This window comes from Erythranthe guttata, chromosome 12 (genome assembly GCF_056151865.1).
Source record: "Erythranthe guttata isolate IM_541 chromosome 12, IM_541, whole genome shotgun sequence".
In the NCBI taxonomy this organism is placed as follows: Eukaryota; Viridiplantae; Streptophyta; class Magnoliopsida; order Lamiales; family Phrymaceae; genus Erythranthe; species Erythranthe guttata.
Window position 1 is genome coordinate 16,171,311 of NC_142544.1, and position 22,310 is coordinate 16,193,620.

The window sequence follows — 22,310 nt, forward strand, 5'->3', positions numbered from 1 at the left end:
TTTCGATTTTTAGGGACCACTACAAAATTTTGAACAAATCAGTTGACTTGTTAAACTAGATTTTATGATAATTGGAAATATTTAATTTTCTATGTTGCATCACTATAAAGAGTGATTTTTATTATATTTATTGTAAACCGCAAATGTTTGAATTTATAATATATAAATAAATACGAGACAGGAAAAATGAGAACAAATAAATTTATTAATGAAACGAAAGTGGATGAATTTGCGGCAAAGGCTCGAAACTTGAGCTTGAGAGTTCGATTTGTGTATGCGTGAGTCTATCTTTTATATGCATCGAATGTGTCTTTCTATATTTCTCAAAAAAGAATGTGTCTTTCTATAAGCACGAGCTAGTGTTTTGACTTGTAACATGGGCCAGTGGACTTGGATATCTGTCATTTAAGAATTTATTACCCATTTAAGAATTAATCCATTTATAAAGCCCGTATATGTTATGGAATTAGATTTGAGATCCGAATTAATAATCAAGTAAATTGGCTATTAATTGGTGATTTATCCCGAAAATTCGATATCTAACAATTATATATATATGTTTATGTCTTTATGACCACATTCATATAATAAATAATGAGTCCAATTTTTGTTGCCCCGTTTTTCACCAATTAATGACTCGTAATATTTAATTGCATGAAAATGAAATTCCATATAATAATAGTCAATAAGTCATTTTCTGCCCAATAAATAGCATTTCAATCCCATTTAATTTGCTGGCATTGCTTGAAAAAAAATTTAGAGAAATTTAAAATTTGCACTTGTGACAGACGAAAATTGGAGGGTCAATTCAATTCAGTGCTACTTTTTATGTAGTGTAGACATCAATAATTCAGAATTGACACCTTGTAGTATGAGTTATTGGGAAGAAAATATAACCAGTTTTAATTAATTTCAGATTTTCAATTTATTGCACCGAGGAAGTATTGAATTTGTGTTCTAGTTTTTACTAATGTTACAAATGACCCTTTAATGAACTAAAAATCTTACAATTACACCCCTAACAATTATAAGAGTAAAATGTAAATACTTGAACGGATATTCATAGAACCCAAAAGATATTGCTAGTCTTAACATCGTAATGGGCGCCGTTTGATGGAGGTCGGGTTGAAGGCTCATCAAAATCCGCTCTTCTCGAACACTTTTTCTGACCCTTGATCGTCGAAAAATTACTCTGTTCACAAGATATCTTGGAGCTTGAGCTTCGTGCGGACACTCTGACACTCAAGTTAGTTAGAGAAAACAGTTCAAGACAAAGAAAAAAAGAGAGAGACATGTGTAAAGGTATGTAAAACATACATTTTAATTTGTATCTATAGATAATGGTGAAATTTGACCTAGATTCACTTTGTGTTTTCATGTAGGATTTTGCTGCTTCGGTTTATAAGAGTTCCCATAATCCACCAGACAATTCATTGTGGGTCGAACTAAGGAGAGTAGACGGGGCAAATTACGTATATTTACGAGAGCACAACAGGACCCTCACCATATAGATAGTAATTGTAATTTTTGCAAACAAGAGGGGTATTTGTAATTTAGATATATTTGAGTTACATGGTTGTAATTTACAAATAAAAATAGGGTAAATTACACAGACACCCCTGAGTTATGCTTAAATAACTTTAAGGTCCCTATTGTATCGATAATTACACTCACCCCCTGAAATTTAGTTAGAAATCCTAATGAGATAATGCATTGGATACGTTATTCCGATAAAATTGTAACAGACTATTACTTTTAGCTAGTGGTGGAGACAACATAGAGTTAGGGGGTGACATGGCTCCCCCAACATTTCTTAAATCACCCATAGCTCTTTGTTGTCTCCATCGCTTCCTAAACTAATTGTCCGTTAGAACTCTATCGGAATAACGTATCCAATGCATTATCCCATAAGAATTTCTAACTATGTTTCAAGGGTGAGTGTAATTATCGATATCACATGGACCTTAAAATTATTTTAGCATACTACAGCGTTGTAAGTGTAATTTACCCAAAATTATATTATAATATAATAATACTACTAAATACTAAAATTCCTCTTCCGACCCTGAGCTTTGTACCATCTGTAACAGTGGAACTGTGTTTCACAGAATCACAGCCTGCAGAGTGAGCTCTTGTGGGGCCCACTGAGTTTTTTTAGCAGAAGATCGATTGGCCCAATGGTCCCCCACGTGTATCCGTTAAACGAGCGCCGTGATCTGGTGCACCCGTTTGATGCAGCACTACTGTGTGCTCTTATCCCCATTCAAACCAGAATATTATGTTTGGCTCTATTTTGAAGATATATTTTGGAAAAAAAAGAAAAAAAAAAGGGCAGTGTTTTTTTTTTATTTTTTTATTTTTTTTATTTTTACTTTGAGTATAACCAATTTATAAAAACACTCGAATGATATATAAAAGTGTCAAATAAAAATGTTTATAGAAAAATTAAAAGAATAAAATTATGTAATATTTTGTTTTAGTAATGAAGGAAGGTGCAACCAACTATATATGTGCATTGAGTAAACTTATACTCTCGTATATTAACTTGTAAATCATACGAGAGACATAAACCCCACTAGGCTAATCATTTGTAACAAACTCGACATAACGACTGTTGACGAGGGAATGGGAACTTGGCTCAATTGACACGAGCCCACATGCTCCAATCGCTAAGTATTGGTTACGGGACAAATCACAAAAAAATATTTTTAAGAATTAGTTTGGTGAGCTAGATAGAAGCTAAAAAATACTATTGACAATATTCATCATCTATGTTGTTACTTTAATTCTTATCAAAATCTTTGATATTTGAGTGTTAAATATTAATTGAACTAATAAGTTGGGTATTATTTGCATTCATTGTTACTCAGTTATAAATGAGTGGCACATGCTTCACTATACCCTGAACTTTCACTTATTAAAAGCTATTCAATTATTCAATGCCACATGATGAGTACATACACTTTGTAGGAATAATAATGTATATATTTCATATAAAATTTAGGGTAAATTACAATTACCACCTTGAAGTAAAGTCAATTTACAAAAAAATCCCCTTATTTTTTAGAAATTACATCCAACCCCTGTAATTTGTAAATTCCTTACATCCACCTCCTACAAAGGTTGTTAATGTAAGATATCTATAAATTGCTGAAGGTGGATGAAAGTATGGAAACATCAGGGTTGTCTTGTAAATAGACCTTACCACAGGGGGACGGTTGCAATTTATCCTAAAATTTATGCCTTTATAGGGTGAATAACCAAAACTACTGGCATATTGCGTTTCATAAATGCAGTTTGTGAAAAAAAAAAAAAAAACCAAAATGGAACTCTTAATTTTTTTTTTAAATAATTCGGACTGAAAATCGGAATTTCAGATTATTTATGATTCCAAATTCGAAATATCTGAAAATTTGTAAGTCAAATATGTAAAATGAGAAAACTAAAGGTTGACCTAATTCAATAAAGAATACTATAATACAGCTTGTACGTAGTGAGATAATCTATCTGGATTTAATATTATTATCTGATTAAATGGATGACAACCTCATATGATGGATTATTAATAACTAGTTCTTCACCCGTGCGTTGCACGGAGGTCAGTTTCAAAATGAGAAATAATAATATTTAAACGATTATCTCTTTATAACAATGCCAATTCAAGTAAAACAAAATGGAAGAACATCAAAGAAAAAATATCTCTTAATTCAGAGTTGTAACATATGAAATTCAAATAAATATTACAAAGAAGAATACGCGAAGGGCGCAAACACGATGTGAAGATTAAGTGAAATCTTTTAAAACATATGGTATAACTCTATCTCATGGAATGTAATCTACTACACCATGTGAATCTTGTGCAAAATAACTAACTTAACAACAAACACAGTAGCAGAGAACTAACACAATAGATATTCAAATAACCTGCAAATTTATCACTAACAATATTCAATTAGTGATGCACATTACTCAAACAACAACACAATTTATAAATATTGCAAAGAGAAAAGATGTATACGCCACTACCAATAATGATACCAATACTGATGCTAATACTGATACTCTGATACTAATATTGATACTAATATTGATATTAATACTAATACTAATACTAATACCAATACTAATACTAATACTTACTGATATTGATACTAATACTCATATTGATACTGTTATTGATACTACTAATATTGATATTGATACTAATATTAATACTGATACTGATACTGATACTGATACTGATACTGATACTGATACTGACACTGACACTGATAGTGATACTGATACTGATGTTGATACTGATACTGATGTTGCTAGTCATAGTGATACTCATATTAATATTATTATTAATTCTAATACTAATACTAACACTCATATTAATATCGATACTCATACTCATACTGATACTCATACTAATACATATATTAATATTGATACTGATATTGGTGTTGATAATAATAATAATATAATACTAAGGGTAAACTTCATTTTACCTACCTGAACTATACCCAACGTATAAAAAACCCCCCTATATTACACAATGTACCAAAACAACCCCTCCATTTTCTTGGTCAACGTTAAATATGTGGAAAAAATTAACACCGCTAGTTTTTATAGGAAACCGTTAGTTTTAACGTGATTTTACACTTTTGCCCCCAAAATCTTCTTCTTCCTCCCTTCTGCATCTTTCTTCTCCGTAATTTTTTCGTTTTTTTTTTATTTTTTTATTTTCCATCGCCGGACCTGTGGAAATTGATGTGAAGTTTGGTGGGTTGGATATGTATACTGCATCAATTTCTTACTTCTCTTACTTCCGATTAAAAATATATATTTTCCATGGACCAATTGCCTTTTTAAAATTGCCAAATTTAATTTCAACATTGGCAATTCACCCTTTCTTCACACACACACACCCACACACACACATAGATTCGGTTGGAAGAGGCGGTGAGCGAACAGAATACTGGGGAGCAGTCGAAACGGAGTGCGAGCAGCTTTTTGTTGGAAGTCGAACCTCGTTGCTGCGTTACGAACGGCTGACGACCGGAAAACGAATCTGGCGGGGCGATTGTCATTTAATTTTTCTTTTTTCTTTTCTTTTTGCAGTGGGGTTTCAAGAGGTGAACGATGCAAGAAGGGTTATCTGTAAACATTTTCTTCAATTCCACGAACTTAAATTTCGATAGTAACAAATTTTATTTTATTTTTGGTTTTATTTGTGGATTTTCAATTCATTTACATGTTGGTTTATTTGCAGGTGAATGACGTCATTTATATGGCTCTCAAATTTTATATACTTAAATCTGTTTTTCTTTTAATTTCATTAAAGTAAATTATTCACATGAAGAAATAATTAAACAGAGGGGTAAATTTGTCAAAAAAAAACAACAGCTGTAATAAAGGTAATAATTGTAAAAAGTCAACATGCCATGTAAGCAAGAGAAAACGGATTTTAAACGGAAGGGCCGTTTTGGTACATTGTGTAGTATAGGGGGGTTTTTTATACGTTGGGTATAGTTCAGGTAGGTAAAATGAAGTTTACCCTAATACTAATACTAATACTAATAATACTAATACTAATACTAATACTAATACTAATACTAATACTAATACTAATACTAATACTAATACTAATACTAATACTAATACTAATATTAATACTGATACTGATACTGATACTGATACTGAAACTGATATCGATACTGATATATATACTGATACCAATACATATACTTATACTGATACTGGTACTGGTACTGATACCGATACTAATACTGATACGGATACTTATACTGATATTAATACTAATATTAGTACTAATACTAATAGTAATACGAATACTAATACTATTATTAATACTAATATTAATGTTAAAACTAATTTTAATGTTAATGATACACATACTGATACTAATACTGATACTGATACTGATACCGATACCGATACTAATATTGATACGGGTACTTATAGTGATATTAATACTAATATTTGTACTAATACTAATAATATTACTAATACTAATACTAATACTAATATGAATACTAATACTAATACTAATACTAATACTAATAATATTACTATTACTAATAATGATATTAATACTAATACTATTATTAATATTATTATTAATACTAATATGTTAATGCTAATACTAATTTTAATGCTAATGCTAATCTGGATATACTAATTATTATGCTAATGCTAATTATAATTGTAAGTCTAATATTATCCAAATCCTTATCCTATTCTTAATCCTATTCATAACACTAATCATAATTCTAATCCTAATCCAAATCATAATCCTATTCCTTACACTGATCATAAGCCTAATAATTCTAATACTAATAATGTTAATACTAATACTAATGTTAATTCTAATTCTAATATTAATTATAATTCCAATCCCAATCCTAATGCTAATTATAATCCTAATACTAATATATGTCACTAAGTATCGTACTAAGCATAATCATAATCTTAATATTAATTATAATATTATCTTAATCCTTATTACAATTCGAACCCTATTTCTAGTATTAACACCGATACTAATTCAAAGAATATTAATTATAATGCTAATATTAATCACAAATCCTGATCTTGCATCATTTTTTTTTGCAATGATCTATTATTTTGTATAAAAAAAACAATTCTATCCAATCTCGAATCTTTATATCAAATTTCTTATGTGCGGTAGCTGAAGCATCAAAAAACACATATTAAATATATTAGAAATTAATATTTAATTATACTATCAAACTGACATTAAAAGTATTTAAAATATTATAAGGGTATAAATAAACGTTACGACGTAAAAGAACAATAATCGTTGTTAATAAGATAAATTATGAAAATCCTCCTGAACTTAGGCTAAATTCTAGAAAACACCCCCACTTATCGGTGATTACCAAAATTCCCTTGATGTTTGTTTCTATCTTACACGACCCCCTTATGGTGTGATTTTTTACGGAATCTTTTTTATTCCATGTAATATCCCAAAAAATATGGATTCTACCCTAGCAGACGTGACATTTCTTTTATCGTACTTTTTAAATACCAAAATTACCCTCAGGGTGGTCATGGTAATAATAAAAATTTGTGAAAGTGTTATTGAAGAAGAATAAAGATTTCTTGTAAAGTCCTCACGAGGGTAATTTTTGTATTTAAAATGTACCATAAAGAAATGTCGTGTGTGCAGGGTATAATCAGCATTTTTCGGGGAATATTCTACGTAATAAAAAAAGTTCCTTGAAAAATCATACCATAAGGGGGTCGATGTAAGACGGAAACAAACATCAGGGGAATTTTGGTAATAACGAATTTGTGGGGGTGCTTTTCTTCATTTAGCCTAAGTTCAGGGGGTTTTTATAAGCTATCCTTGTTACATACAACTTAAACTTATTTACACGTATGACCATATGTTAGAAACTAACATAAAGGCTGATGTTATTGAAAATAGATCAAATTTCAAGTAAACAAAAGTCACTATAAAATGCTTATATAAATAAAAAATGGAAAAATAAAAAATTAATTGGATTTTTGTGTAAATCAGTCGAATATTGTGACTTAAAAAAAACATAGAGATATAAAATCGATACAAAGATTCTTATAAACATTATACAATAAATAATTTCATTTTACAAATATTTTAAAAATGGAAATTAAGAAAATAAATATAACTTATTATATATGATAGGGAAATAGAAAACTTAAGAATATTTCACTAATTTAAATACATAACTTGTAAATTAGACAAAAGAACTCATGTATTCTAATACCAAAATATAGTGAAATATATACAGTGTTAAAATATTTAATAATCATTTACGCTATTATACCCTACATTAATACTTTTATTTTCATATGGTTTAAAATTTTAATTTAAAAATTAGTCAGAATATTTGTAGCTAAACATATTTTTTCCAATAATAGGTTTTCTATATCTTTCTTTACCCACACTATAGGATTGTAGTAAATCTCATATAAGTTCGATATGGTACCAATATCATGCCAAATGAAATGATAACCATTAAGTTGGTATTTGATAGGTAATATTTTGTTGGTATACTATGATTGATTCTTAATATTTGATAATTTTTTCCATCCATAACCACAATATTGCATCAATCTTTCTCAATTTGAAAAGACACACACATAAATTATGCAATTATTTCTCATATAATTGTAGTCGTTTATGTAATATATAAATATCTTATTGAGTTTGTAACTAAAAATGGATCGTAGAAACTACTTATTTGTCGATTGATATTGTATTTGTTAATATATACTATTTACGGCAAGAGCACCTCGAGTGGCGTTATTAAATGAGCTATCAAAACATTAATTAACCACCATTTTCATATGCAAAAATAGTAATTTTTAATTCCAATAGTGTTATGAAATCATGGTTGTATTTTGATATTTCATCTTTCAGAATGTAAAACTACATTATGCAATCATGCATAATAAATTATCAAATATGAGTTATAAATTTAACCACCTTAGTGTCCATTTTGAAAAATAATATGTGGCAATTACAAATATAAATAAATTTAATTATATTTAATTAATAACTATTTAATACATATGGTTGGAGCTAATACATTTAGATAAATATCAAAATAAAATATTAAATAGCACATAAATATTTGCAAACTCATTTTGATACTTTTGGGTTGGAGTTGGTCTAGATATTTACTTATACCAAGTAAATATTTATCATAGTTATAATGAAATACTTCTTAGTGGAATACAATATATAATATATACAATCATTATACATTTTAAACAAAACAATTGATATTTCTAATGTTTGGAATTAAATAAAGTGAATCAACTAATTTAATACCAAAGATTTAGAATAACATTGTTATATTTTGAAATATATAAAATCAATTCGTTTTTTATCAATTAATTAAACTTAACTTATGTTATTCAATTTATTAGTATAATCATGATAAAATTATTATTTTAATTACTATATAATTTTAAAAAGTTAAATCAATTGTAAAATTTATTGTCACTGGATTCAGTGAAGAAAAATTAACTGTTTAAATAATAACATGAAATTCATGTAGTACTTTTGAATATGGTAAATAATTGGAAGTACATTACTCTACACATGTCAAAAAAAAAAATAGTGTCAATTTTCGCAATATAGTAAATTCGAACATGTTTCTTTCTTTTTTAGATATAATATTAATATATAATATTAAATTCGCAAAATAAACGTATTCTTTGGTCATGTTCATGTAAAATGTGTAATATCAAATAATTTATTTTGCAATATATTTTAATATAAATCCAAGGTTACGAATTAAAATACAAAATTTATGTAACACCACCAATCATGCAATTATAATAGGGGAATATTGCTCCAATTTACCACCTCCGGAACCAGTTGAGCTACACTATCTTGAATTTAACTAAATTCAAATTAAATTAATTATAAAATTAAATTAATTATAAAATTAAATTAAAAAATAAATTTTGTTTAGAGCTTCCAAGAAAGTTGATATATTTAGAGTATTTTATAAATGGTAGGATATAAATATATTAATAAAATAATTAAATATATTTAATTACCTTTAATTTTGGAAAATGATGACATGTTTTTTGATGATTTATTTCCACCAATCAATTCGCCACCTGGGATGAAATTGAGGACATGTCATCAATTGAATTTGCCAAATGTCAATCAATTAGGTGTGCAATTCAACTTTTATATATTATATAGATACACTTGCATATGATTTGGTGTATCTAATTCTGTATACAGTGGTCATCTCTATTAGTTTTTAGGGTAAATTACAATCAACCTCGTGAAGCATGTCATAATAATTCTAAGGTCACTGTAGTATTTATAATTACAAATACTTCCTTTAAAATTACCGGAGCGTTAGAAATACTAACATCTCGAATGTAGATTTTGACTTTATTTTAATAATTAAAAAAATCTTATTTTTATTTTAATAATTAAAAATTCTAAATGGTTGGTTGTAATTTATTCTCTCTCTTTTTTTGTTGAGATTTAATGAAATTTATAATGGCAACTCACATTGTATTCAACGGTAGCACCCAAGTTGGCTGTACTTATAACTATATTCTGTCAACTTATGATTGCACTAATTTGTATGTATTTATGTTAAATACATACATATTATATATACATTTTATTGGAAGTAGTAGGGCTGGAAAAAAAATGCCAATTACCATGTACCACGGTATACCTACCAAGAAATACCGAAAAATTACCGAAAGAACGGTTACCAATGTTTACGGTACGGTACTAGTACCGTACCATTACAATATGGTACGGTAGCGGTATTGTATTTCTAATACCACGGTAATACCGTACCGTACCGCAATTTATATTTTATAATTCGATTAAGATATTTACTTCGATATTATTTTTTGTAATTATATTTTTTACTTGGAAGCTTATGAGTTGCAACAATTATTTTTACCTTAAGTTAGTGGTAGTGTATTTTGTTTTTCCGACCAAGTTGAATTTTATAATTGAACATATATATTATGTTAAATTGTCATGTATGTTACCTATTGCAACCTAATTTTATTATATTTCATGGATGAATATTTTTTTTTACATGCATATACATGTATGTATAGTATTAGTAAAATATTTATTGTATGTACTAATTATTAAGTACAATCAAGTACTTAAGATATACTTAGTCGTTGTTCCATTAAACCACATTTATTTGGGTTTATATTCTTGTTTCATTGAAGCAAGTTATGTTTATTATTCATGATTATACACTCGGGCCTTCTTAGAAAATTAGATACACTAGAACTTTTTTCAATTGAGATTTACATATTTGTTAGCTCATTTGTTGTTTAATTTTTGATACAATCACCACGTACGGTAGAGTACCACGTACCGATTGTACCGTACCGAAAATAATGGTATACCAAACATTGGTATACCGAACATTTTGGTACGGTAACGGTATGAAATTTTCAATACCACAATGTACGGTAGGTACACGGTATCGAGCCAAATGTTTGGCAACCGTACCGAATCCACCCCTAGGAAGTAGTATGCAATAATGCATGCAGGGGAGGGAATTTGTGTGATTTCTCTGGCTCCAGCTACAAGTTTGATAATCCACTCAACTTTTTTGATTGTTTAGAATTTAGATGAACAATAAATAAAATATAAATTACAGAACATGCCAATTTAAATATTTTATCCTTCTGACTTGGCTTATTATACCTTGTGTTTGCAAAAAACTTTTAAAATAGATTATGATCTTTTTCTTGCTTATAATCTGTTTTAAGATGTATGTAAAATCAATTTTTGCTTTCGATGCTTATCTTGAAATAAGTTGTTTTAAATTGTAATTTTAAAAGTATCTTTGATCCCGTGTTTTCAATTTAAGTTGATTTTCCAGCTTATATGCAAACACCGCCAACTTCTAGAAATAAGCACTTATAACCAACTTAAATTGCAATTACTAACTTTTATTTTTACATAAGCTTTTGCAAACACCACTTTAATGGGGTTATAGATGAAAATCGGATGACCGAAAATATTTCAATTTCAGTTAAAAAAAAAAAAAATCACTTTCAGACCGAAATCGCCAGAATTCAAAAAATTCATTCTAATTCCTACAAGAAATACTTAGCTGGATTCTCAATCTTAATACAAGTTTAATTTTGTATTATATACTTTTGAAAGCAACAACAATACATATACGGGTGGAAATCGGACTGATCGGGTCGAAATGAGTACTTTCTGAAAAATTCCATTTTTTTTGGAAGTGAAAACTAATTCTGACTTTATTCCCCCAAAAAAAGAAAAAAAGAAAATGGAAAAATCGGAAATTAGAAATTCGAAAATTGGAATAAAATAACTTGCTCCAAAATCAGTAAATTTTAGATCGGAGTCAGCATAAATTGGAAATTCCGTTCCAATTCCCAGCTGTAGATCCCTGAATAACAAGTCTATAATAAACTACGTACAATCTTTCAAAATATACATGGTTTAATTGCACTGTTTCATTAATCAAGATCCAAATAATGGATCCAATAATATAGAATCTAGCGAAACCAATATGTATAGTTCATTGGAAATGAATAAGCAAAATAAATCGACACGCGAATCAAATATAATCGGGCAAAAACCTGATACAAATATCAGCAGAAATCCGCTGGTTTGCCGATCTTTATGCTCTGACTGCCGAGAAAATCTATAATAGCATTCTTTTGCCAGCTCTTAAAACTCCTGCATCCAATAACGAGCGTTGCATGAATAAGAAAAAATAAAATAAAAAAGTAGAAGAAATTATATACGAGATAAACTTACTTATGATCAAGATGCGCAATAATTTCACCGTTGGGAAAAGCTGCTTTAGTAGCATCGAATGCAATTTTGATGGCTTCTTTCCATGTTCCACCAATTTTATCGAAACTTATTTTCCCTTTCGATTGTCCAGGATCTTCCATTGGTAGAGAATATCCCGAGAGGAGATGCCCCACCCAAATTCCATCTTTTCTGTCGTATTTTCAATTTTTTTTAAAATGGAAATGCAGATTTAACAATTAGAATCAACGAAATATGATGCTATAATTGAAAAAACAATTGACTTACAGAACTACGTCCATGTGCCGCGGTACGTAATGCCCGCCTCCTATACCGAATAGCACTTTCTTCCTTTCGGTCATACTGGGATTGAAAATCAAAAAAATATACGAGAACAAAAATGTGTGGGCATCAAATCAATAATACTCGAGCGAGATATTGAGAAACGATGCATTAAAAAAGAAAAACGAGCAGTGAGCAAACCTGTTCCAAATTCCAACAGCAGGACTTTCTCCAAGACCAAGGCCTTCCCAAACTAACTTCAACAGCAAGAACCATTGTCAGATAATTGTTAGAATTACCGTATTTCCAAACATGCATCATTACATGTACAAATATATATGTTTTTTTTTTCCTTTTCCTATCGCTCTTCCGTTCATTTTCATATATAAGTGGTGATATATACACTAGTAATTATGTATTAAACATGTAAACAGAATCGACAAGGAATTCTTCTTGCTATATAACCTTTTCAATGAAGTTTTTGATTATATTATTTTTTTGCAAACTAATTCAAGAATATAAGTAAGGGAAAAAAAATGGCTTTAGCATGTACGCAACTAGAGCAATAACACGGGCTGCATCCTCTCTCCCCCAGAATTCCTCTGTGCTTCCTATATAACATTAAGAATAAATCAATTATAGAAAGTCGATAAGTCGAGTTAACAAACAGCCACAAACATCAGGTAACACAATTTTACGAAATGGAGAATTACGAAAAGGGTAAGCATTTTCTTTTTCCGGGAAGAAATTAATTAATGTACCTATCTCGATAAACATCGTTGGCTTTGTTGTTATTGGTCCATGGTGAGTAGCCTCCAACGTTATCTGCATCCAACAAAACCGAAAAAAATAAAAAAAAGAACATCAATCTACATATAATTTCACTATTTCACAACACTTTCACAATCGAGCTAAAAAAACGACAATAGACAACCTCAAATTCAGGCACTAAATTGTTGGATCGAGCAATTTTGTTCAACAGCATAAGCCACGGTCCTATACGTGGACAAGGTGGCGCCGCCCATCCGGGTTTCCCCCCTTGTGGTAGTACATCTCCATCCTTCAAATGCGGGACCCCTGTTTTACGATCATGTTCGAACATCAGTTCAATCGATTCTAAAGCAAAATTGAGCTAATTGATAGTTACTGCACTGATAATTATCGATTAGCAAAACCAACAACGAAAAATACGAAGGGGTGTTCTTCCCTATTCGATTAAAGAGCACATATATTAACAACATTGATGTGTATAAATATACAGCAGAAACTCGATAAATTAATAACCTCCATTAAATAATAGTTTCTCTCGATCCCCACTCTGGTGAAAACGTGTTAAATTATTAACTCGATAATTTAATAATTAGCTAAATTAATAGAATTTCCCTACTCCCGACTATATTAATTTATAGAGGTTTAACTATGTGTACGAGTATGAACAACACACACGCAAATACACACACATTGTATAGAAGGGTAAAATTGGGATTTTACCAATAGGGTGGATAGTGAGGGCGGGGCGGGTGGAAACGGCGACGTGTCGAGAAAGAAAAATGAGCTCGGCCACCGATTCTCCGGTGGCTGCCTCCCATCGCAAGTCGAGATCGTCTTCTTCAATTATGGAATTGTCCTGTTCCAGTAGACGGAGGGAGTCGCCATTTTTGAAGCTTCTGATGCCACCTTCGATGGTGGGACCCGGCTGCCATCCGGGCATCGATAGGAGTGCTTTCGCGGGGTTGATCGACGCCGGATCAGCGGTGGTTGCCACCACTAGTGTTACCATTATTTTAATTGAGAAAAACAAAAGTAAATTTGATGCTGATTGCTGTTTTTTTGGGACTTTTCTTGCTCCTTTTTTTACCCCGAATTGAGAATGAGAATAAACAGAAAAAAGAAAGAAAAAAAAATGCAAGAACAAAAAAGTAAATGAAATTGAAGAAGAGAGAAATTAAAAAAAGAATATATATAATGAATTGTTGCTGCCCAGGATCGAACTGGAGACCTTCAGTGTGTAAGACTGACGTGATAACCACTACACCACAGCAACATGATATGAATTTTATACTGATGTCATTATTTGACTGTAATACAATAAATAACAAAATAAAAAAAATTAAAAGTGATGTTGCTGCCCAGGATCGAACTGGAGACCTTCAGTGTGTAAGACTGACGTGATAACCACTACACCACAGCAACTCGATGTATATTGATTGCTGATTATATTATTTATCTGTTTAATGAAATAAAAAAAAAGAAAAATAATATAAGTAGTTTGTTGCTGCCCAGGATCGAACTGGAGACCTTCAGTGTGTAAGACTGACGTGATAACCACTACACCACAGCAACTGGGATATTAATATATTTACATAAAAATTATGTAAAGCTAATGTACAGAATAATCATTTAAAGACTACCGCCACGCGCCACCTGTAATAGTCGAATCGAGCGAGCGACAGATGTTCAATTCGTCGGCAATCCAAAAGCTCTCTGTAATGGCTGCTAAACCCCAACGCTTCCGCCATCGTAAGTCGTCTTCTATCAATTACACCACTCAATCTTGTCATCTCACATACATAGATAACATTCATATATATACATACGTACGGTAATCATTCTGGAAACCAACAGTCTAGTCTGATTCTTTGAAGCATTTTATCGAACAGTTGCAGAGACCACTCCGCTGGGTGCCGCTGCCAAGAAGCACCGAAGTTTAACCACCAGTGCCGCTGATTCCGACCCAAATCCCATGAAGCACGCCTTCTCCAAATATGCTACTTACCTCAACGATCTGGTGCTTTTTCCTCAAATTTGTTTTACACATATTTTTATTTGCGCGACTGGCCTTTTGTTACGATTTGAAAATATTTCAGTGGGAAGGGGATTTTTCTTCAATTTTTAGCGGAAAAAAACTATCAATTTGTCTATGGCTTCTTTTTTTAATTATTGGATTAATGTTGGTTAATGAAGAGCTCTCACCGATTTTTTGCGAAAATCGTGATTTTTTAATGTACTTCATCGGTTCAAATCTTTGTTTGGTTTGCATAAACATGTTTGCTAGTTAATCCCAATTTGTACAAGTACATTGCTGCACTTTCGAGAAAACTCAGTGTTCCACTTTCAGCCTATTTAAATTTGATAAATCGATTGGAAGAATCGAATATAGTTTAATGAATAATATTATGCCGTAGCCTTTCCACTAGCTCATGGAAGGCATACTACATTACACAAGACCATTTGACCATTTTGCAATTGCAGTTGAGGTTCAATGCATGAAAATGACGATGCTTTCGTATACTAATGAATTGTTCTCGAAACTAAGAAGTTCTTATTCATCGTATAAGTCATGCATCAACTTGTATTTTGCCCCGTGAAACGATGCATGAATTTGCTGCAATTGTTAATTCCTCGTTTTGTATATAACAAGTTTAATGGTCAATTGTTGGATATGTTTGATTACTCTTCTGTATGCACTGCAGAACGACAAGAGAGAAAGGGTGGTGAAGGCAAGCCGGGATATAACTATGAATAGCAAAAAGGTCATATTTCAGGTGCATAGGTAAGACGAAATAACTTTTTTGTTCTTCTGCATGTCTGGCATAAATGTTCTGTGCTCGATATTCTTTCCTATGCTATATTTATAAAGCAATACTGATTAACGTCTTTCCAACTGACACTTCTACAGTAATGCCTTTGCCCTTCAGCAAATTATTGCATTGTTTAGATCACGTGTTACTAATGTTTGCATCGATATATACAAAGTTGGTTGCAAAGGAAAATCCAATAAAAACTGACAGGCCCTTGGACTATTTCCTGTGGCTATTAGCATGTGATTGTCGTTAACTCGTTATAAGCGACTTGAGCATAACTAGTTCGTAGTTTATTATGTCCATACATATTCTGTTTTCTGGCCTTGTTTGTTGCAGTAAAATCTACTTTGAAAGGAAGTGGCTAATTCTTTAATCTTTTCTTGATAATAGAATTAGCAAACACAACAAAGACGAAGTTTTAGAAAAAGCAGAAAAAGATTTAGCTGCTGTGATGGATCAATATATCTCTCGTTTAGTGAAAGAGCTCCAGGGGACTGACTTTTGGAAGCTAAGGCGAGCCTACTCTCCCGGGGTAAACATATCCTGCCAATTTACCTTATCAAGGCTGCACGAGGTTTTTTTTTTTTTAATCTCGATTTTGTATCTGCGTGTATGTATAGGTTCAAGAATATGTTGAAGCAGCTACGTTGTGTAACTTTTGCAAGACAGGTGCTCTTTTGAATCTAGATGAGATCAATGCTTCGTTGCAAACACTAAGTGATCCATCCGTTGAGCCATTGCAGATTAATGTTCTTGACTACCTCTTGGGGGTAATTTTCTTGTGTGGGCTTATTTTTATTTTATTTTATTATTTTTTTCAAAATTGGCCTTATAATACTGCTGCTATATTAGTTTCAACATGTACGTTACTTTCAAAGATGTGTTTCATATAATACTGGATATGTGTTTTTCTTTACTATATATCTCTTGCACAAGTCATTGATTCTTCTTGTTCAGCTTGCTGATTTGACTGGGGAGCTGATGAGGCTGGCTATAGGTAGAATATCAGACGGTGAACTCGAATATGCTCAGAAAATCTGCACGTTTGTGCGTGAAATCTATAGAGAACTGTTGCTTATTGCCCCCAAAATGGTGGACTCTTCGGACATGAAATCGAAGATGGACACAATGCTGCAAAGTGTAATGAAAATTGAAAATGGTATGATCACGATATTTTTTACAGAGACATTGGTATTTTTTTCTCGATTTTGTTTTTTTTGGGTCTAGACTCAATAGAATGCATGTGCAGTGGTTCCAGGAGTAACCACTTAAGTAAATTATTATAAAGCTGAAAATGTATACACTAATAAGTAATAACTACTTAAATATGTGCCCCAAGCTCTGCATCTCAGGCCATTACAGATTTTTACTTGTGGCCATAAATTGCTCGATTATTCTATCGTTTTTCTATCCTGGAGATATTTATAAGAGGGTAAGGCGGTAAGCCTTTCAGTTACATCTTAGATTAAAAGTTGCTTCTGGTGAATGGCGAATACAAGAAACAAAAGGGACTTAATTTTTAGTTACGGTGCATTAGGAGTTTTACATTTTTACGTGATGTACCAGTTTTCATCTCTTTGCGTTGAAATAACTGTACCATTTTATTTTTGCTATCTCCTTCAAATTAACTTGCTTATTGTGCAGCTTGCTTTAGTGTTCGTGTCAGAGGATCGGAGTATATTCCGTTTCTTGGATCTGAAGATACCAGCTTTTCTTGGTTAGGAGCTTCTAACGCCGAATGAAGAAACTGCATAAAAAGTGCGTCACATGTATCTCATTTCAGATTTACCAATCTACCTGCAGATTTTGTTTTATTAGTGAATGATATTTGCTTATCTTTCGGACACTACAATTTTCTGCTGGATGTATACTTGCTCCTCGCGGACCTTTGTAGAAGGTGATTATCCATTTAGATGTTTCAAATCAGTCCTATGTTGTTATATGGTAAAACTGAATCTTTTACTTCTAACTTGTTGACGCCCGAAAAGAGATAATATGATCGTAAATTTGCTCGCACCTTATTTAAATTAGGTATATTTCTGCATCTTTTTCAATATAAGTTGGTTTTCACATTCCAGTGGATCTCTGCATATTTCCATTCACATTTTGGTCCCGACTCGCATTCATGCCTTTTTTGGCATGTAAAAACTACTCATTGTGATGTGGGGGTCTGTAATATGTGTTAGAGCTATAATTACTCGATAGATACGCCAAGTGGTACCGTAAATATGGTGGGAAAGTGGCCCAACCGACGCCCCAAAAAATAGTCTCGAGCTTTCTTCGAAAAACATTTAGGTCTGGTAATGTATTCTTGATAATATTTGGGGTGGAAAAAGAACTTTTAAGTGATTATGTGATGGTAGTTGATTGTATTGTATACATCAACACAAAAGGAAGAAGTATTATGGGCTTCTTTCTTCTAATAGAGAGAAGGGCTTTTCGGGCCAATCTGATCTTGGTGGAATACAGCAATTTCTTATAGTGGAAATATAGGATTCTGTCGATTGTGTTTATTTTCGTTGTAAAAGATACTAAACTTTTACACGATCAATTTTAATCCCTTCACACAATCGAGTCCTTTTATTCATAATATCCAAATGGAAGCAACATCAATAGATCTCGAGGACGAAAACATTTACCCAAACTCAGGAATTCTAGATCTATCTCCACTCACCATTGAGTTGACTCATCAACACATGGGCAGACAACCAATCAACATGAACACTCTCAACCACTCATCAAACCCAATATTTTACGCATAAATATTCAATGTACTCGCAGAAGACGAAGATTGAAGACAAAAAGTGGTTTGAATTTGAAAACAGTGTGTTACACTTATCTCTCTTTATAACAAGAATATATAGCCAACAAAACAACAGTTTGTAGCATGAAATGTGCTACAGAGTTAATGTCTCCCATTGTACAACGAAGACCGTAAAGTGTCGCCGGGAAAAAAACAAAAAAACAATAGATGACAGACATAATGCAGAAACAGAGAGAAGAGAAAAGAGAGGCACAATGGAAGAAATGAGAGAAAGAGATTAGGTTCGAGAGAACATTTTAAATAACTAGATGAACGTCAAAGATCCAGCGACTTGAACTTTCACGAGAGTTTGAACTGAATCCAATGTTGTGATACACTTAGATTTAAAGTGTGATTGGGCCCACTTATAAATAATTCACAAATAATGCCATGTTTGTTTTGAAAATAAATTTAAAATTAGTGTACAAGCACAAAGGAGTAGTACAAAATAATGGGTGAATTAAAGTGGTGCCATTTCGGAATCTTGTACGTGCAGTTATGGTTATTTCCTTGGGACCACTTTTTCCATTGCAAATTTATTTGGTGCTTGCAACACAGAGTGGTCCTAATAATATAATATATTTACCCAATTCACAATTCCATCTTAGTGGATTTTGTTTTTAAAGTAAAATAACATATGTACATCATTATTATTTTTTTTCCAGGTTCTGATAAAAGCCGAAAATGAAATTTAACAAGAAACAAGGACCACTTTCATTTTTATATTTACCATGTGATGACAGATATATTACTTTGACTGTACCACGTGCTCTTAAATGTATGAGCTAGTGTGATTCTAATCATTTGAGTTTAATTCTTCTTGCCAATATTTTGTTTAATGTCCAATGGGAAAATGACATGTGGCATGTCATAAATAAATCAATTTAATAGTGTTTTTTTAATTAAAAACACCATTTGGTACAATTGGAGTAAATACATCCTAGTAGTTTTCTTTCCTTCTTTCTCCCTCTTCAACTTTTCTTATTACCACACCATGCCACACACACACACCATATAAATATACACATGCATAACTGCAGGTGAACACAAAATCAAACTCTCTCAAACAAAAAAAAAAAAAAAAAAAAAAAAAAAAAAATGCCATCCGAAAACATTTCTCGAGTACAACTCCCACCGAAATACTTACAAGAAGAAGAAACCCTAACGGAAGAATGCAGACGAATAATCGCAACCCTCCCGAAAGAAAAAGGCTGGCTCTCCTCTCACCTCTACCAATTCCAGGGTTTCTGGTACCCGGTCAGGCATCTCCAGGGCGTAATCGCATGTCAGAAAAACTTCGTCGAAACCCGAGATTCCGACATCTTCCTAGTCACAACTCCAAAATCAGGCACCACGTGGCTCAAGGCAATCATCTTCGCCTTAACAAACCGAACGAAACACCCCGTCGCCACCACCACCGATAAAACCCATCCTTTGCTTCACAATAACCCACACGATCTCGTCCCCTTTCTCGAAATCAAGCTCTACGTCGACAACCAAATTCCCGATTTATCCACGCTTTCGACCCCCCGTCTTTTCTCGACACATTTGCCACACGTGTCGTTACCGGAATCCATGAAGAAAAGCTCCGCATGCAAGATCGTATACCTCTGCAGAAACCCTAAAGACATTTTCACTTCCCTATGGCATTTCACTAACAAGTTGAGGAGTCAAGAAAAATCGGGGGGGCCCACTAACTGCATCGACGAGGTTTTCGATATGTTCTGTCGGGGGGTGAGTTTGTTCGGGCCGTTTTGGGATCATGTTTTGGAGTATTGGAATCTTAGCCGAGAATATTCCGATAGGGTTATGTTTGTGAAGTTTGAGGAGATGAAGGAGGAACCCGGGGTTTGTCTGCGTAGGTTGGCGGATTTTTTAGGGTTCGGTTTTTCTGCGGCCGAAGAGGAATCGGGGGTCGTGGAGGGAATCTTGAAGTTGTGTAGCTTCGATAATTTGAGCTCATTGGAAATTAATACGAACGGGAAATTGTCATCCGGTGAGGAGAATAAGGCGTTTTTCCGCCGGGGTGTTGTCGGGGATTGGAAGAATTATATGAGCGACGAAATGGTCGAAAAACTCGATCGGATTACTCGAGAGAAATTTAGTGGATCCGGGTTGATGATGTGATACATAAATTGTAATCAAGAAATATTTCTTGATTGTTGTTTGCTTTTGTTTTCTTGTTATTATTATTATTGTTATTTTTTTTTTAAATTTATTTTTAGTTGTTGAATGTTGTCTTCTTGTTTAGGAATATTGTGGAAGCTAGTGTATTTTATTATGGTGTTTGTTTGCTTTTTGAATTGCATGGTGTATTTGATAATATTTGGTTTTGTAGATTTGTATTTTGTAGAGATATGTGTGTACTATTTATTTCTCTCTCTTTGTCAAAACATTATTTGTTTTCAATTTTTGTAACCTAGTTGTTGGATGAAATTGATTTTGAGTAGTGGGTGCCTGTCGGGAAAATAATTAGTTTAAATATTTTATTTTACCTTTTTTAATAATAAAATATAAATTTGCGGTTTTACGGTTACCGAACTGAAAAAACGAAATAATTCGGTAAAAAATCGTGCCGAACCGAATAGATCGGTTCAGTAAACTGTACAAATTTTTGAAGTACCGAAAATTCAGTTTACCGAAATTCAGGACGTCCGGCTTTACCTAGGGGTGGAAATTAGAATGGAATTTCCAAATTCCGTCCCGAAAATATCTGAATTTGGAACCATATTTATCATTCCGATTTTCGAAGTTCTGATTTCCGATTTTTTCGAATTTATTTGTAATGGAATCGGAGTGGTATGTAAAATTACCGAAAATTCCAATTTCCGAACCGATTTTAGTTCCGAATATTTCTATGATTTTCCGAAATATATAATATAATTTTATGATACATTTTGTAATTTCATAATATTACTTATCTTATATTTTACATGAAAAATATAAATAACGAAGGGTCAGGTAAATTAAAACATTAGAAAAATTAGATGCTATCCGAAAATTTATGTTGCATTTTTACTTACAAGAAAATCTATGTTTTTAATTTGTTGTTCCTACATGTTTTTATTTATTGCGTTTTGTCGACTCTCTTTTGAATTTTCTTGCATTTTCTTGCAATATTTCAAAAAAATAGAAAAATATTGTGAAAATTTTCATTATATCAGAATTTGAAACAAGAGATTATAAACTAACGTAATTTCCCAAATTTTCGAGATTCCGTCGATTCCGAAATCGGAATGAATTTTTGCATTCTGATTTTTTTGGAACGAAAACTGAAACGCATTATTTACTTCCGAAAAAATTTAAAATTTTTCCC

General features: G+C 31.9%; 3 protein-coding genes and 3 non-coding genes across 6 annotated transcripts; 2 read left to right on the forward strand and 4 right to left on the reverse strand.

Annotated features, from left to right (window-relative positions):
- Window positions 1-11,862: 11,862 nt before the first annotated feature.
- Window positions 11,863-14,626, reverse strand: GEK1 (D-aminoacyl-tRNA deacylase). Its single transcript, XM_012992328.2, has 8 exons — window positions 14,099-14,626; window positions 13,542-13,684; window positions 13,369-13,432; window positions 13,166-13,218; window positions 12,809-12,864; window positions 12,614-12,688; window positions 12,329-12,517; window positions 11,863-12,247 (listed from the first exon to the last, which is right to left on the reverse strand). Exons 1-8 carry the CDS (start codon window positions 14,385-14,387, stop codon window positions 12,160-12,162), a joined length of 957 nt encoding a protein of 318 aa, XP_012847782.2. The 5' UTR covers window positions 14,388-14,626; the 3' UTR covers window positions 11,863-12,159.
- Window positions 14,579-14,651, reverse strand: TRNAV-UAC (transfer RNA valine (anticodon UAC)). Its single transcript has one exon. It is a non-coding gene; the product is annotated as a tRNA-Val (tRNA).
- A 76-nt stretch (window positions 14,652-14,727) lies between these two features.
- Window positions 14,728-14,800, reverse strand: TRNAV-UAC (transfer RNA valine (anticodon UAC)). Its single transcript has one exon. It is a non-coding gene; the product is annotated as a tRNA-Val (tRNA).
- Window positions 14,801-14,877: 77 nt separating this feature from the next.
- On the reverse strand, window positions 14,878-14,950 carry TRNAV-UAC (transfer RNA valine (anticodon UAC)). Its single transcript has one exon. It is a non-coding gene; the product is annotated as a tRNA-Val (tRNA).
- A 44-nt stretch (window positions 14,951-14,994) lies between these two features.
- Window positions 14,995-18,207, forward strand: LOC105967698 (Translin family protein). Its single transcript, XM_012992319.2, has 7 exons — window positions 14,995-15,127; window positions 15,268-15,395; window positions 16,081-16,160; window positions 16,582-16,723; window positions 16,812-16,961; window positions 17,149-17,350; window positions 17,836-18,207. Exons 1-7 carry the CDS (start codon window positions 15,061-15,063, stop codon window positions 17,931-17,933), a joined length of 867 nt encoding a protein of 288 aa, XP_012847773.2. The 5' UTR covers window positions 14,995-15,060; the 3' UTR covers window positions 17,934-18,207.
- Window positions 18,208-19,940: 1,733 nt separating this feature from the next.
- LOC105967705 (cytosolic sulfotransferase 12) lies at window positions 19,941-21,297 on the forward strand. Its single transcript, XM_012992324.2, has one exon. The coding sequence runs from the start codon at window positions 20,093-20,095 to the stop codon at window positions 21,119-21,121; it is 1,029 nt and encodes a 342-aa protein (XP_012847778.2). The 5' UTR covers window positions 19,941-20,092; the 3' UTR covers window positions 21,122-21,297.
- Window positions 21,298-22,310: the final 1,013 nt, after the last annotated feature.

What these genes read in the sequence shown, in the direction of transcription:
- GEK1 (XM_012992328.2), bottom strand. Translation starts at nt 14,387, where the DNA reads ATGGTAACACTAGTGGTGGCAACCACCGCTGATCCGGCGTCGATCAAC. An exon ending in CGGCACATGGACGTAGTTCT is followed by an intron (nt 12,518 to 12,613) that starts GTAAGTCAATTG and finishes AAAATACGACAG; the next exon opens with AAAAGATGGAATTTGGGTGG. An exon ending in ATTGCGCATCTTGATCATAA is followed by an intron (nt 12,248 to 12,328) that starts GTAAGTTTATCT and finishes TATTGGATGCAG; the next exon opens with GAGTTTTAAGAGCTGGCAAA.
- LOC105967705 (XM_012992324.2), top strand. Translation starts at nt 20,093, where the DNA reads ATGCCATCCGAAAACATTTCTCGAGTACAACTCCCACCGAAATACTTA.
- LOC105967698 (XM_012992319.2), top strand. Translation starts at nt 15,061, where the DNA reads ATGTTCAATTCGTCGGCAATCCAAAAGCTCTCTGTAATGGCTGCTAAA. An exon ending in GTCATATTTCAGGTGCATAG is followed by an intron (nt 16,161 to 16,581) that starts GTAAGACGAAAT and finishes TCTTGATAATAG; the next exon opens with AATTAGCAAACACAACAAAG. An exon ending in GGCGAGCCTACTCTCCCGGG is followed by an intron (nt 16,724 to 16,811) that starts GTAAACATATCC and finishes GTGTATGTATAG; the next exon opens with GTTCAAGAATATGTTGAAGC.